General features: G+C 41.1%; 1 protein-coding gene across 2 annotated transcripts; it reads left to right on the forward strand.

The window, feature by feature from the left end:
- The first annotated feature begins 5498 nt into the window (after positions 1–5498).
- LOC149853873 (uncharacterized) lies at positions 5499–14044 on the forward strand. 2 transcript variants are annotated; one of them, XM_090025539.1, is made up of 3 exons: positions 5499–9662; positions 11052–11160; positions 12378–14044. In XM_090025539.1, the coding sequence occupies exons 2-3, from the start codon at positions 11072–11074 to the stop codon at positions 12787–12789; spliced, it is 501 nt and encodes a 166-aa protein (XP_089881665.1). In that variant the 5' UTR covers positions 5499–9662; positions 11052–11071; the 3' UTR covers positions 12790–14044. The 2 variants fall into 2 exon arrangements, with proteins under 2 accessions (XP_089881665.1, XP_089881664.1); XM_090025538.1 differs by having other exon boundaries at positions 11055–11160.
- Positions 14045–16668: the final 2624 nt, after the last annotated feature.

A 16668-nucleotide genomic window follows, 5' to 3' on the forward strand; every position in this document is an offset into this window, starting at 1 on the left:
AATCTCATATCCTTTGGTAGAGATTGTAAAGCATCTTGCCCTCAAAGCAGAAAAGAGAGAGTGGAGGGAGAAAAAGAAGAGAAATCCTAGCCTTCGGCCTACTCTCTGCCCTGTGGAAAGACCTGCAACATCTGTGGATGGCTCTGTGGCTCAAGGATTGGACTCTTAAGTCCCCTTATGACCCACCTGTGGACTGTAATAGAGATCACCCTCAAATTGAGGGTTTGCCAGCGACCTTTGGTAGGCTGTATTATTTCCTTTGCTTTACTACGGGGGCAACTGAGGCAGAGAGAGGTGCAGTGATGCATGCAGATCCTTTAGCCCAGGGGTGGACAAAATGCAGTCCACAGGCCAGATGCGGCCTGCCGGCCATTCTATCCGGCCCGCGGGGCCCCTAAAAAATTCAGAAAATCAATATTTATCTGCCCCCGGCTGCCTGTCATGCAGCCCTCAATGGCTTGCCAAAACTCACTAAGTGGCCCTCCACCTGAAATAACTGTCCGCCCCTGCTTTAGCCCAAGAAAATGTGCTACAGAAAAATGACACTATGCTTGGCAATGTGAATAGAAGCAACACTGACATGGTCCCAATCGTCAGTGACATAGTCCCAATCCTTACACAGCTCAACTACCTAGGGCAGCGGTTCCCAATCTGTGTTATGGGTACCACCAGTGGTAGACAACCTGTCAGTGGTACTTGTTAACAGATTTATTATAATTACATGACAAAAATTTACTTAAGGTTGAACTGAAAAATTCGCTGGTGATACTTGAGGTTGTATCGTTTTAAATTGGCAGTGCGTATTCTGTCAGAGTTTGGGACCCGATGACCTAGGGTGTATAGGAAATCTCCCATCCAAATATAGATCCTACTTAGTTTTTATGAGCTAATGAGAACCCAATCTGCAATAAAAACAGGGCAGGTGATGATCAGAACCGCCTCATGTTCTAAAGCGCTGATTCTCATCTGGGGTGCTGCAGTAACGCCAGGGTGCTGTGAAATCCTTTTAAGGGTGCCACAGGGTGTCACCCAATATTAACACTGTTCAGTCTGCAAATACCTACACATGATTCATTAAATAAACCTAAAGATTACAAATAGGAAACCATAGTTCAAAAACATTCTGACCTGTTTTGGTTTTTCTGAGTTCTTTGCAACAGAAGAATTGCTGTATTATTTTTCAAAAAAAAAGTGAGGTGGAGGGTTGCCACAAGTTTAAAAGATTGAGAACCCGTTTTCTAAAGGTTTCTCAATGGAGGGGGAAATACCACTTGATCCAGCTAGAAGTCTCATGGTCTACATTAATTAGACATTTCTGTCTAATTTATTATATACTGCATTCTTTTGAATGCTCACAGGGCAGCTAGTCTGGATTTTTTTAAGGAACTTTTTCATGTTCCAAGCCAATTCAGCCAAATCAAGTCCAAATTCATGAGTTGGTCCAGAACTATAGTGGCCCTACTATAACCGGCAAACATCCTGCAACCCCACCAGGGGCTTCAGATATTTCCAATGTCTTTGGCAGGCATCCTATGTGCAGGGCTAAACCCAGAGGCTTGGGGTTTGGATGCCCCCAGGTTTTGCTTGCCCTCAGCCATATGGCCGCAGGAGCACGCTAGGGAGGAAACTCCCATTTCCATAAAATGGGCATTAAGCCCCAACACCTTGGTGGGTACTAAACCATGCCAGAAGAACAGTTATTCCCCAGGGGCTTAAGAAAAACTGCCTTCTTGGACCCAGATACAGGGCAGGTATTCTGGATCAATAAGCTGAATATAAGCCAAAAGTGTGCTTTTGTTGCTAAGAAGGCTAATGGCATCCTGGGTTGCATTAGTAGAAGCATAGCCACAGATCAAGGGAAGTGATTATTCCTCTCTACTGGACACTGGGGAGGCCACATCTGGAGTACTGTGTCCCGTTTTGGGCTCCCACTACGGAAAGGATGTGGACAATTTGGAGAGTCCAGTGGAGGGCAATGAAAATGATTAATGGGCTGGGGCACATGACTTATGAGGAGAGGCTGAGGGAACTGAGCTTATTTAGTCTGGAGAAGAGAAGACTGAGAGGGGATTTAATAGGAGATTCAACTACCTGATGGGTGATTATTACAAAGAGGATGACACTAGTCTGTTCTCGGTGGTGGCAGATGACAGAACAAGGAGCAACGGTCTCAAGTTACAGCAAAGGAAGTTTAGGTTGGATATTAGGAAAAACTTTCTCACTAGGAGGGTAGTAAAGACCTGGAACTGGTTACCCAGAGAAGAGGTGGAATCTCCATCCTTGGAGGTTTTTAAAACCTGGCTAGACAAAGCCTTGGCTGGGATGATCTAGTTGGGGCTGGTCCTGCTTTGAGCAGGGGGTTGAACTAGATGTGACCTCTTGAGTCCCTTCCAACCCTCATTTTCTGTGATTCTACAATCTGGTGCGTGGTGAGATTTAGTGGCCCAGTCATGGATCTAGGATTCAGGGAGTTACACTCATACAAAGTAATACCATTTGCAGCTTTGGATTGTTTACTTGGTCCCTGATTTTCAGAAGTACTGAGCATCTAGAAAACTTATTATACTGGAGTTGCTAGTGCTTAGCATCTCTGATAATCTGGTGTCAAAAGGAAGATTATAATATTCCTTTAGCCTGATTTACCACTTCTCTACTTCAATTTTAGACTAAGGGAATTAGTCTGTTAAGGGAAAGCAGACGGGAAGGGTTCTTTCTGGGGCATTATAATAGGATTTGGGGTTAGGTTTCCAGGCCCCAGGATTTAATTATTCACAGGACCCAGAAATTATTTTAGTGTCCTTCCCAACATAATAATTGTATGTGATTCTTTCCTTATTGCTTTTCTGGACCATACAACCATCCCCAAAGCTTCTACTCAGGAGAGCACAGAAAACACCACCAGCCTCTCCCTATGCTGGAAGAAGGGTGCTTGTCCCTGAAAGCTTGCAAAGAGCAATTTTTCAAACTATTCACTTGGTCTAATAAAAGAGATCACATCTACCCAAAGAACCTTGTCTGAGATGTATGCGGGGTGATATAAGTAACTCACAGCCCAAATTGTGGCATCCTCATACAAAAAATGTAGTACTTGGGTTATGTGGTTGGGTGTGGTGGTGTGAGATTCTTTGTAGCCTTAGGGCTTACTGTGAGGTACCTCTGATCTCTCAGTCAGGATGGGGAGGGGAAAGTGGGGGAAAGGAAAGCAGCAATGCAATGCTTTAGCAGTTGCTTCACAATCAACAAAGGGAAATGGACTCTATTTTACCACCCATGTGTGGTCAAACAGTTTCCTCTCAACAGGGCGGGTGTTTTCTGTCTCTCTTGCTCTTCTTTTTTCTATGTGCACTCACTGTAGGATCAACTGCAGAAGTTAAAATCATTTCGTCATCAGTCTTCAAACATACATACAAAACCCCCATGAACCCAGTGGGATTCCTGCCACAGACATGCCAAGAGAAATTTCCCCCAGATGCCAAGAGAAATTGAATCCTCCCTGAAAATAGCATCTTAAGGAATCATTTCTCCCATTAACCCATCTCCTCTCCCTCCTTCCCCAGTAAAAGCCGGATAAAACTTGTGAGGCGTGATAATTTATTTTCCATCAAGGTCAAGTCCAGACTCTGGCAGATCAGGGAGGAGAAGAGAGTGGAAGAAGTAGAAAATGGAAGTTGGAAGAACTGTGATGAATTTGTCTTAAGTGGCAAGACACAGGCAGGCTTCAGGGTTCATAAGATGGGAAGCATGGTCTAGTAGGTAGAATATTAGCTTGGACTTGAGAAAAATTGTTCTGTTCTATGCTCTACCAGACTTTCTATGTGAGCGAATTAAGCATTATTTGCTTAGGCATGGTAAAGGTTGCAAGATGTTCAGATACCACGGTGATGACTGATAAGCACTGCATGGGTACCTAAGACAAAGCAAGATCTGAGCAGTCTTGGTAGTGTTTTTAGACCTCTGCCCTCCAATGAGAAACACAAGTTAACCCATTCTCCCATATGAAACTCCATGATTATAGTGGGCTCTAATAGGGATGTACCTGAGTGCACCTAACTGGTGGGTCTAGACCATATGTGTTTAATGAATCTGGAAGAGAAAGCAAAAGTTTACCAAGTGCTAGTTTAATACTGATAAGAATTGATGCTCTTCTAGAAATATGTGACTCATATCTGAAGTCCATGTTTCTCATAGCAGGACCAAGGGCTAGACTTGCTGTCTTAGGTACTCATGCAATGCTCATCACCATGGTATCTGAGCATCTCAAACCTTTAACGTACTGAAGCAGATAATGCTTGATGTGAAAGGACTCTATGGTTTCTTTCCTATTTGCCCAAGTCTGATATTAACCTGTGACTAACCTATCTTGCTTAGGCTCAACATGCAATGTAATGTTACTTTTTTGGAGAATTTCCACTTCATTTTCTTCTGCTCAGTAGCATTCTCATTGCCTTTTGATTCCCCATTCCGTAACGTTCAAACACTTGCATGTTTCAAACCTTGGTGCACTAAGGTCCAACAGGAGCAGAAGTCCAAGACGGAAAGAAAACCTTAAAACCAAAACAAAATTTGACACAAGAACAAGAAATCATGGCATTCATAACCCAGTTGCAAACCATCAGCTGTTTACTCCTTGCAGGTCCTGTTCCTTCCTCCTGACTTATCTATTTATACCACAGGGAAAAAGCAATCTTTTATTCAATGGGCCTGATGCCATCAGTGCTTACACAGGTGCTTACTTTTTGTACCATGAGTAGTCTTATGGTCCCCTTCAGAGCACATTTGAGTATTTTGTCCACTTCAGTTTTAAAAGTCCTAAATGATGAGCCTTCTATTGCTTCTTTAAGGAGGCTATTTACATCTGTTCTCATATCATTCCTCTACAACCCTTTCCCCCCTTAAACTGGGCCTCCATCCTTTTTTCTTTCCTTTTTCTGTTATGCTCTGTGGCAGCCCTATTCACTTCCTCACACCACCTGGGTCCCTGGGGCCTGGATCACAAAGCAAAACAAAAGAATGGTTCACAGGAGAAACCCTAATTCTCTTTCCCCAGCATACAATGATCCTCATTCAAATGCACTACATTGAAAATAGGTTATTGTGCAGTTAGCGCCCCATCCTATTTGAAGTTTTGCCATTAGCTCTACTGGGAACAAGAGCAGGCCCTAAGCCAATGGAAAACTAAGGCCCTGATGTAAAGACTCTTGGAGTCAAAGATAAGACTCCTTTAATTTTATGCTTTGAAAGAGGCCATAGGTTGGCTGAAACTAGTGGTCCTCCCATCACGTGAGAACTGGTCCTAGCCTAAGTTCTTTAAAAGACTTGCCAGAATAGTAAACTGTCCTCATGGAGATGCAAAACAGGCCTTTCACTAATGTAGTTTATAATATTTTCCAGGAAAATAAACTATACTTTTTATTTTATTCAGCTGCATCTATATTGGAGTTTTTTGCTAGCATACCTATGCCACTTAGGGATGTGTTTTTAACTCTTAATATAGATCAGGCCCAACTCCAAATATATCACCAGGGCAGTTACTGTAAAATTAACTTGTACCCAGACACTCCTTTGTCCTCCCTCACATTCAGATTCAGTTACTAGCTATAGATGTCCATGAACACTTACAATCTGTGTTTCCATTTCCACCTGCGGATAATGTGTATCATTTGTTCCTGGTAGTGGATGGGGTTTGCACTTTGGGTGAATGCACATGGCGGTAAGCAGCCAGCATCATGGAAATGACTTCGGTAATGTTTGTGCACCAGTGGTACAGCTGTGTTAACAGAGAGCTTTATTCATCATTTCAGAAGTGCTGTAAGTGATAAGCAAGAAACCCTGATGGCATCTAAAGTTGGTGATAGTAACAGTGAGTAATTGTTTCTGATGGCATTCCTTTTACAGTAACTTGGTACCAGTACAGCAGTATTAACTTCTCTGGAGCAAATCTAATTTATACCTCTCAAAATGAAGTTGAAAGGAAAAAGTTAGCTTTTGTTGAAAGTGGTGCAGTTATGTGCATTGTGCTGTGTACTTCTGATTTCAGGTATGCCCTTACCTAACCAAGCCAGAAAGCTCAATATAGATAGTGGGAAATCATGCCCTGAATCTTGTTTAATACCACATCTTTGAAAACTGAGTCACAAAGGACATTTTCTGACTTTTGTCCTCTGGTTCTTAAGTGGAAAGTAGTACACAGTGGAGCAGAGTAGCTAGGGCAATGGTCTGTGACCATGACAGAATGCCTCAAGTGCTTATTTAATGGTCATGTTTCAGTTTTCCTGACCTGCCTGCAGTTGCTCAGATGAATGCAATTTTAATTCTTAGGATGAAGATGGTAGTAATTGCACTCGGTGAATATGCCTTAAACAAAGGAGATGATAAAAAGTCAGGGAAGAATTAAACCAGATGTTTTGGACTTGACTTTGGCTAATGCTTATTAGTTTCTGAAGTTGTAACTAGGAAGTTCTGTCTCATGGAGAGATACTTCAGTATAACTTCAGGCTACCATGGAAACTAAAAAAAGAAATAGGCTTTTATTTTAGTGACATCTTTTAAAATTATTTTTTAATTGGTGAGAGGCTTTGTCCTCTTTAACAAGTGGCTCTCACACCAGCAATCAGAACTCAAGTAATGAAGTCAGAAATCCCTGTTTGATTGCTGTGAAACATGGCTCAAAATAAGCTGTTGTGAGCAATATATAAAATGCAATTAGATTTCAGCAATGCTATTAGTAGGAACTAGATGACTTTGTGAACTGGCATGGCTCCTTTTATCATTAAGTTACCAGTTTGCATCCAGCCATGGCTGACAGCAATGGCAATGTATGTTATGTGATGGCTGATCTGAAAGTAATTTGTGGTTCATGTTTCCACTAAGCAGCTGTCTTTTTCTTCAAGCTTTCCAGGGGCCTAGTCCTCAGCAATGACAAATAGTGTTACTTTAGAAAATAAGACTTGCCCCTCTAGAATAGACCGATGGTTTGTCTGAGCATTTAAAGGATAGTTGCCATCATTGCAGCTGGAACTTCTTACCATATCTCACTGGTGCCCTCATTTAGGAGGTCAAAGCCTTCATTCCCTTCTTTCTTCTGTCAGCTGTTGCTTCTAGGGTCCTGAACCAAACTCTTGGAAGTCAGTAGGAGGCTTTTCATTGCCTTCAGTAGGCTCAGGTCAAGCCTTAGGTCAGAAATGGGGACACACTGGCTGCATCTACACGAGACGCTGACTGTGCAGTTGTTACTCTGCAGTCATTTAGTAGTTGCATACCCAAATACTAACCAGTAACCAGCAGTACCGTCCCCACACCATCCCCAGCTTTTTTCAGAAGCTACTGCTAAGTAGCTCATTTCTACTGCACAGTAGCTTGTTACTTCTATGCAGTAGTGTCGTGTCATGCTTCATGCCATGTGACACTACTGAGCAGTAGTAATGAGCTGCTGTGCAGTCAGTGTCTCGTGTGGACATAGCCACTGACAACAGGCACTGTAGGGTGTTGAACACCTTCTAGCAAAGACGTAGGCAATTTTAATACCTAGTTCAATCAATTCAGCTCACTCTCTACCCTCAACAGAACAAAATGACTCTTGAATTTTAAGCATAAATCAAAAGTTCCTAATGCTTTACAGCCAGTACATGTAGTTTGGGAAACAATGGAATCAAATCAGAGCAGACTTCAGACATGAGTTGCAAATACCTAGAAGAGCTTTAATTTTTATCAGCGTTAAATTAGCACTTGGGAAACTTTTGCTTTCTCTTCATTAAATTCATTAAATATATAGGGCCTAGATCCATTGGGTAGGTGCACTCAGGTGCACCCCTGTGTACAGCCCACTATAATCATGGAGTTTCATATGGGAGAGTGGGTTAACTTGTGTTTCTCACTGAAGGACCAAGGTGTAAAAAGACTATCAAGATTACTCAGATTCTGTGCTGAACCAAAGCTCTTTCCTTCTAGCTTCCTTGTTTCTCCATGCTGGGGTGGGGGATCTAACCTTACAGCTGCTCTGCTCTGAATTAAATAGGTGTGGTGGGCCACACAAGGCTATTATGTACCAAAGCACATAGTGTGCCTTCTCATTATCATCCTTCAAGGCCCCCTGTTAAACTGAGGCACAGGAATAGCCATATGAGCATAAAAAACATCACTTCCTCCATGCCATGCAGAACTCTTAACCAGTTGTTTAAACTCTCTTTTCTGTCCCTTTTCCTCTCTTCCAAGAGTGGCATGAGAGGTTTAGAATCTGGTACCTGTTGTTTGATCAAATCACACAGAGACTCAGGCATATGAAGCTGCATTTTCAAATAGCCACTGATTTGGGGTGCTCCACTTATTACCTGCTTAGTGTGAGGCAATTTTAGTCTGATTTCAGGAAGCATACAGTCAGACCTCTTGTGGAAGAATGCCTAGTAGTTAGTGCCTCTTCCTCCCCTCCAGATTTGTGAGAACCAGGTTCAGGTCAAGGTTGTGGCACAGGCCTCTTGTGGGACCTTAGCAAGTCACACTCTTGGCCTCAGCTTTCTCTTCCTAGAAAACGGGATGTAGCACATTCCTACTTCAGAGGGCTGTTGAGGGGATAAAGATGGTGGAGATTGTTAGACGCCTGGATGTTACGATACTTGAAGCTACATAATCCCCTAGATAGATTTATGTCAAATGGTGTAATGGGTGCTTAGTATGTCTGAAAATTGCTAAGCATTTCCCCTGAATGGACAGACTCAATTCACATACAAAACTGCCAACCTTCATTTTGTCATGGGTGTCCAGATTCAGGTAAAACGTCATATGAATGCAGTTTCTGATGCATGTGATGAAATACATACCACATTCACTTGTTTAGCCTCAAAGACTGCCTCAAGGCACATCCAAATGTTGCCTCTTGTCTAATACTCAATGCAGCACCACTTTAATACTTAAATCATCCTTTATTTCGAGAGCTACAGCTTGCCTTTATGGTAATATGAATTTAATGATGTCCTGAGTTTGTTTCCATTTCAACCTGACTTCCAGGATCCCAGATGAATAGATGTGTTTGTTGAACAGCCAGTAGGCCTAAGCAGAGTTCTTGCTGAACACTGATATTCAGTGCTGTTGATCTTTACAAATGTTTCAGATAATTTTTTTTTCTGTGAATAACTGTCCTGCTTTGCTAGCTTTGTGATAAACAGCACCATTACTGATAAACAGCACTATTACTGATCCAGATACCTACTTTAGAAAATCTGTACCATTACTGATAGGACTGGATGGGATGAGATATCTGGAGGTCTTCTCTTTAATCAATGGAATTCCAAATGTTATCATGCAAGGTTAATTATCTTTGGAAATAAAAAGCTGGCAGATTTCATTAACAGCAATACTTTGATTGGACTGGGACAACAGCAAAGGGCTGAGCCGTTTTTCACCTGCTGGAGGTCTCCAGTGAGACAGCAGATTCTCTCGTCCAAGATTTATTATCTTTGGAAGTAGGAAGATTTCACTAACATGCAAGGAAAGGTCTTAGTCACAGAAGGTGCTGTACAGCTCATATCTATTGTTTGTGTGGTGTCTGAGCGGCTATAAAAGAAGCTGAGACATACATGCTCTCATTGCAACTGGACCTTCACTAGAGGACTAGCACTGAGACAGATCTGTGCTGATCAGCCTTTGCCGTGAACTCTATACGATCAACCGTAAGTGTATCATATGTTAATATTATACTTTTTTGTTTTAAAGATACTCCTTTATTGATATGTAGGACTAGGATAGATCATATGCAAAGACATAACACATCTATTACCCACAATGAGGGTAAATAGATCTCATATAGCCTAGAACAGCATAAGATAGATGATTTATAACATATTTAAAAATCATAAACAATAGCCTTTTGTTCTCCAACATATTTTATTTTCAAGTATGTTTTCCATTGACTTTAGTCTAAAATAAGTGAAAAATATATGTAAAGTTGGAGGTTAAGTTCTGCTCTTCAGCTATGTGGTATAGTTTTGCCTAATGTAAGAAAAAAGAAACAAGTGTTTCCAGGCTGGTACTACCAACCTATTACCTAAATAACTAGGAAGGAAACCCATTTTTACAAGCTGTCTAACACAGGCTGAAATGTGTTACCCAAAATACATTTCTAATTGTTTTTCTTTTTGACCAAACTCTTTTGAATCTAAGCTAAATTGATAGCCACCTCCTAAACATATGTAAAAACAGCAAATCTTGTTCTTTCTCATATATATGTATTTATGTTGCCTTTTAAAGTTGTGTTTGCCACAATCAATATAGAAGGCATCTTACTGACTAACCAAAATATGTGTGTATGTGTGTATACACATATACATTACTATACGTACATTCATACATACATATATACATACATATACACACACTATGTGTGTATATGTATGTATGTGTGAGTATATACACACACACACATATATATACATATATATGTATGTATGTGTTACACACATATAGCATATGCTTCTGTGAGCTGAAGCTCATTTCATCAGAGAATTCTTGCTAATTCTCACTTACCTGGTTCAGAACCAAGGTTAGGTCACCCCTGCACTCCTCACTTCCACTCTTCCACCGAAAAAAAATATTTTTAACAGTATAATTCCACTTTTTTAGTGAAGATTTAATACTAGAACTGAGTGGTCTTACATCATTGGCACACTGTGTCAGTCTTGGGTCACAGTTACATTGCTTACAATTCCATTCAAGGGAGGGTTTACAACAGCATGATGAGAACAATAGTTCATGTTCCATATATTTACTGCTAAGAAGAAATGGATGGTCACAGAACCAAATTCCAGAATTCTTACTCCAATCCACTTTCCAAGGAAGTCAGTGGTAAATCTCTTACAACTGAGCTCTTTGCTAAGTTTCTATTCAGTCTTTACTAGGCAAACCTCTGACTGGTTTCAGGTACTGTGATGTGCTGTGCTTGCAAATGTACAGTGTTGGGAACTAAAATGCCTGTGGGTTGAAAATGCACCTGACAGAATGAAATAAATGAAATGAAAGAAAAAAGTTTGGTAATAATGTCAGTCCTTTCTTGTCTTGTTTAGCAGATCCAAAGAAGTTAAAGATGCTTCTGTCCCAGAGATCTCTGCAGATGGTTATATTTCTGGCCATCTTTTTTCTTGCTTGTTTTGCAGCATCTCAAGAAGTGGAAAAGTAAGAACACTTACATTTGTACCAAATATTGTTGGAAAATTGCTTGCACTTGAATTAGCGGATTGAATTGTCCGCTGTCTTGCACATATGTAGTCATTTACTTCCTTGAAAAGTAAAGGTAAAAAGTAATAGTCTCTCTGATGAGCTAACAATTTACAGGCATACCTTGTTTTATTGCGCTTCGCTTTATTGCACTTCGCAGATATTGTGTTTTTTACAAATTGAAGGTTTGTGGCAACCCTGCGTTGAGCAAGTCTATTGGCGCCATTTTTCCATGATGTTAGCATTTTTTAGCAATAAAGTATTTTTTAATTAAAGCATGCACATTTTTTTTAGACGTAATGCTATTGCACACTTAATAGACTACAGTATAATGTAAACATAACTTTTATATGCACTGAGAAACCAAAAAATTCATGTGACTCACTTTATTGCAATATTCGCTTTATTGCGGTGGTCTGGAACCGAACCCGCAATATCTCCGAGGTATGCCTGTATACCTATTTTGTCCTCACTTCACAAAGCAGAGAATCAGGCCCACTGCATTTTATTTTTACTTTTTGTATCATATTAATGAAGTTTAGGTGCCACTATTAAATACCACAAATTAGACAAAGCAAAGACGAATTGACACAAATATGAAGGAAGTCACGAAGAAGAAAGCCAAGAGTATGAACAAGCTGTATGTTTTCAAAAATGGTTCTAATCAGCCTTCCAGATCTGAGTGCTGAGTTAGATAGAAATTTGCAGCTTGAACCTGTTGCTGTAATTGTTGAAATGTAATATTGCTTAGATTTGTATGCAGATATTTAATGTCCCAATTAATAATGTTTGGATTAAAAGTTTTGGTGTGGCTCAGTGCAGAGATAATAGAGCATCATTCTCCTTACATATGCTGCTGACTTAATTTGAGGTATGGTGTTTGTGATATGTTATACACCTATGTAAGCAAAAAACACCCCAAACCATATGAAGTTGAGATCTCAAGTTGGGGATTTGTACATCTGTATTGCTATATATAGATGACTGGACAGTCACGTCACCTCTTTATGCCTCAGTTTTTCCATTTCTGAAAAAGGGCAGGTAATCATATGTACCCGGGTTTCAGAGCACTCTGAGATCTATGGATGAAAATCAGCCAGGATTAAAAAAGGGAGAGCAGACCTGCATGGGTTTCTGCTTCCTACCCTTAACTGAACTTTCCTTTTACGTTTCAGTAAAAGAGCAGTGACAGAACACCAGTACATGCATGATAAAGGGAGGGCGCTTCAAGGGCTCAAGCGCCTGATGTGGCTGTCTAATGTCATGGGTGGTGTGCATACAGCCAGCAGCAGAGATGTTCCGCTTTCAAATGCAATGTGGGATCTGCAAAAGAGCGATGATCTCCCTGGCCTTTATGACAGCATCAGCAATGATGAGACTCCAAATATAGTGAAGCACCTGCTGCTGGGCTTGATGGAGAAGGAACAAACCTTTCCTATGCTGAAGAAAATGGATTTGCTGCAGTATATAAAGAATGCAAAGGGTAGCTGGAACCTGCAGTACCTTCCTGACACATTTCAAGTCAAAGATCCTGGCAGCAAAAGAAGTCCCAGTGCTCAACCAAATAACATTCCCCACTCAATCTGAACCCCTTGCAGTCTGTCCATTGCTTTAGACACGTGATGTTGTTTTGGGGAAATGCTCTAATGCAAAGGTGAACTGCAAAAGAAAAAATAACATTTACTTGTACCCTTTATTATTCCTCGATATTGCACAAAGACAGTCCCGTAAAGGGACAGACCACTATCCTAGCACAAAGCCTGAACAAGTGATTTGTGCTCTGGGGAGGTCTGCAGGAGTCAGAATTTTCCCTTCAACATGATGGGAGCACTCCCTAACTGGTTCTGAAGCTTTGGGGTTTCTTGGGTGGTTTGGTTGGAGAAGCTGTTTATTTATAGATTCCTTGATTCTCAAAGTCCCATACATTTCTATGGGTCTGCTGCTGGACTACCTCCCTGTTGTGTATCAGTTTTGCATCTGCATAGTTGCATTCATGGCCTTTCATAGTCATGAACCAGGCTGCAGCACTAGGCCCAAAGGTTTTTGCTTTATTTTGTTTGTTAAAAATACAAATTCCCATCTGTCAGGTTTTCCTTGAGGATGCTGGCTTTCATAGATTCATAGATTGTAGAGTTGGAAGGGTCCCTGAAGGATCATCGTGTTCGACCCCCTGCCCCAGGCTTTGGTAGGTACAAAAGCTGGAGTTTGAAAGTAACCAGCAGCTCTTCTAGTTGCAGACTCAGATCATTGTCCCACATTAGTTGGTGGGAGGGGAAGGATGCAGATCAGCTCCCAAACTGCATGTTTGATATCATGTTTCAGGATCTCTTAAAGTTTCCCTGAAGCCTCCAAACAAAAAGTTGAGAACAGCTAGAGCGACAAGTATTTTCTGGGGTAAATATAGATTTCATGAGGCCATCCTGATCTATCCCAAAGGAACAATAAATGGCACAAAGAAATTTGAATTTTATTTTGCCATTCACCTTTACTGCCATATTTGCCAATTATGTCTTAAGCAAAGCAACATCCAGTACAAGTGCAAAATAAATATTTTGGATATTATATTTCTCCCATTCATGTTACCAGTCTAGCAACATTTCCATCACCTGTGGATGACATATATTACTTGAATTCTTGAAAACTGGCTGTTGGTAATAGTAGAATTCAGCTGTATGTTCAGAGGGCAAAAGAACATTTTGCATTTAACACAGTGGTACCATTTAAACAACAGTCCTTGCTGTTTCATTAAAATGAAAAGATTTTTCACATGTGGCATAGATATAACTGTTGTACTCAAATAAACTGTAGAACTATAAATAAAATAAAGCAAGATTATCTTTTACTAATATCTCTACATATTTGTGATTAACACAGAATCCCAATGGTTTTCCTTTAAAAATGTACAGAGAAGTATGAGAGAAGTGGATGGCTCAGGGTTGAGACTTGGAATTGATGGGGGCTTCTCAATTCTTGGTTCAGCCCAGGAATGGTAACAATCAAAAGTCATGCTCGGAGACATATGGGAAATTAACTGGTGTTCCCTGTTTGTTTGTTATGCTAACAGCTGTGTTACATTGCCATTTCACAGCGCTTTCTGTTAGAGGATCTCAAATTACTTCTGAAACATTCATCAAACACAGTGAATGTCACAAGATCCCTGTGATGTAGAGGTTTTTAAATCCATTTTGCACACAAGGAAGCTAAGGCTTAAAATAGTGAATGTGTCCAAGCAGTTTGTAAATGTGAGAGCCAAAACATAGGAATCATGACTCCCCCACACAAATCACCAGACTACAATAAAGTCCAGAAACTCTGAATCGCATGTTATAATCACTAGACATATACTTTCCCTCACTTACACATGCCTGGTGGCTTGTATGAAATGAGCTAGCAGATTCCAGTCCCAGTCTACACCTTTCTTACGCTATGGTTGTTTTTGTTGCGTCCCCCTTGGGTTCTGTTTCTGTCACATTCCCAAAGGCCCACCTGGCACAATGACTATTTCCTCTTATCAATACAGTAATCTTGACCTTTATTTATTCAGTCCCTAAAATAGGAAATAGTGATAGAAACCTCATAAAAGTTTTGAGTATAAGACAGACAGTGGGATATTGTGGCCCCGGGGAACTCATCTGTGGGATTTCATCTTTTCAAAGAATTTTCTTAATCTCTTCTCCCTTTTCTTCCACCAATTTTTGTTTCTGTTTACCTCCATCTGCTAACATCAGTAGAACCCATTATCCCAGGTTAACTCCATCAATATTGTTCCAAAGACTGCAGTTGTCCTTCAGGTTGGGAATACCCAGCTCTGCATAGATCAAGAAACCTAGTGAGTCATGATACTTGCTACTCTCAGTATGTTGAGAGTAGAGGCAAAATCTACTCTCAGTGTGTTGGTGTAAGGACACAATGACTCCACTACTTCATGCTGAGATATCCTTGGGCCAGACTCTGCCTAAATGTCACTGCATTGTCTCATGATGTCATACCATAATTATACTGCATGAATGCTTGTTTGTTTTTTTCCTGAAAGCTTCAGCTCTTGCCATTATAGGGATATAGGACTGAAAGGAATCTTCTGTGCCATCAAGTTCAGTGCCCTGTGTTCAAAGGCAACAGTTTACTCCCAAACTCTTAAATACTGTCATCTGAAACCCTTACACACATCAGGCACAAACCAGAAACACCAAGAACAACCTACAGCGTATCACAGGTAAAGCAAGGGTGACATCTGACAGCGTACCACAGGTAAAGCAGGTGTGGCGAGGAAGATTCACAGAAGTTTCGGGCTGGAAGAGACCTCCTTGTGAGATCATCAGGTCCAGCCCCCCTGCTCTAGGCAGGAATGACGGCTGGGGTCAAATAACCCCAGCAAAATGTCCTTAGAAATAAGGCAATATCAAGGTGAAAAATTAGATTCATGGAGAGATGCTGATCTTTTCAGAGTTAAGCCAATAGCAAAATTGCTATCAGAAGTCCAGTTTTACCATCTTCCTTTTAATTTTGCTAAACTAAACCATCTATCTGAAATTTCACATACCAGGACCCCAGCTTCCAATATTTTAAAGAGGCATTTTTCCAGTGTTGCCAACTCTAATATTTCTACTGAGTGCTGTGACGTTTCAATTTGTTAACATCCGCTCTCACAGTCAAGCTTGCGAACTTTATTCTTTTAATGTGCATTTCTAGCCCTCCAGTTTGCACTGATAAACTTGAGGCCCAACTAGGACTTGTCTCCTTCCAGCTGTGCTCATGAAGTAGGCCGCTGCCGACAAAAGCCCATGACTTTCAGCACCAGTTAGTCTCTAGGGTGCCAACCTGTTCTACCCTGTGCTCCACTTCAGAGTAACACAGCTAACGGCTCCCGCGATGTGTGCTATACCCATCGCCTACTGGGGTGTAGGTTGTGGCCGTGTTGGTCTAAGGCAGGGGTGGGCAATTATTTTGGGTGGAGGGCTGCTTACTGAGGTTTTTTTATTAACACATTTGTGATCTTTCAGATTTGGGTACAAATGAGAGTGCAGAGCATCTGATCTAAGATGAGCAGGAGTTTCATGCTTTTCCAGTGTCTGGGTTCTTACAAGTCTTTCACTCCACGCCAGGGGCAGGCAATTATTTTGGGTGGAGGGCCACTTACTGAGTTTTGGCAAGCCATCGAGGGCCGCATGACAGGCAGCCAGGAGCAGATAAATATTGATTTTCTAAATTTTTTAGGGGTCCCATGGGCCTGATAGAATAGCCTTGCAGGCCGCATCCAACCTACAGGCTGCATTTTGCCTGCCCCTGGTCTAAGGACATCGGCAGACAAGGGTTTTTGAATGCATCTGATCTCTTTTAGATAGTTGGAAAAAAATTTGTGTTGGTCTACTAAAAGATCAGATGCACCCACAGACCCTTGTCTGACTGTAACCTCTGGGGATAGGAGGTGACCCCTGCTCTGTGCATGTGCTATTCCTGGTTGGCCCT

This window comes from Crocodylus siamensis, chromosome 13 (genome assembly GCF_052110815.1).
Source record: "Crocodylus siamensis isolate JL-2025a chromosome 13, ASM5211081v1, whole genome shotgun sequence".
NCBI classification, from domain to species: Eukaryota; Metazoa; Chordata; order Crocodylia; family Crocodylidae; genus Crocodylus; species Crocodylus siamensis.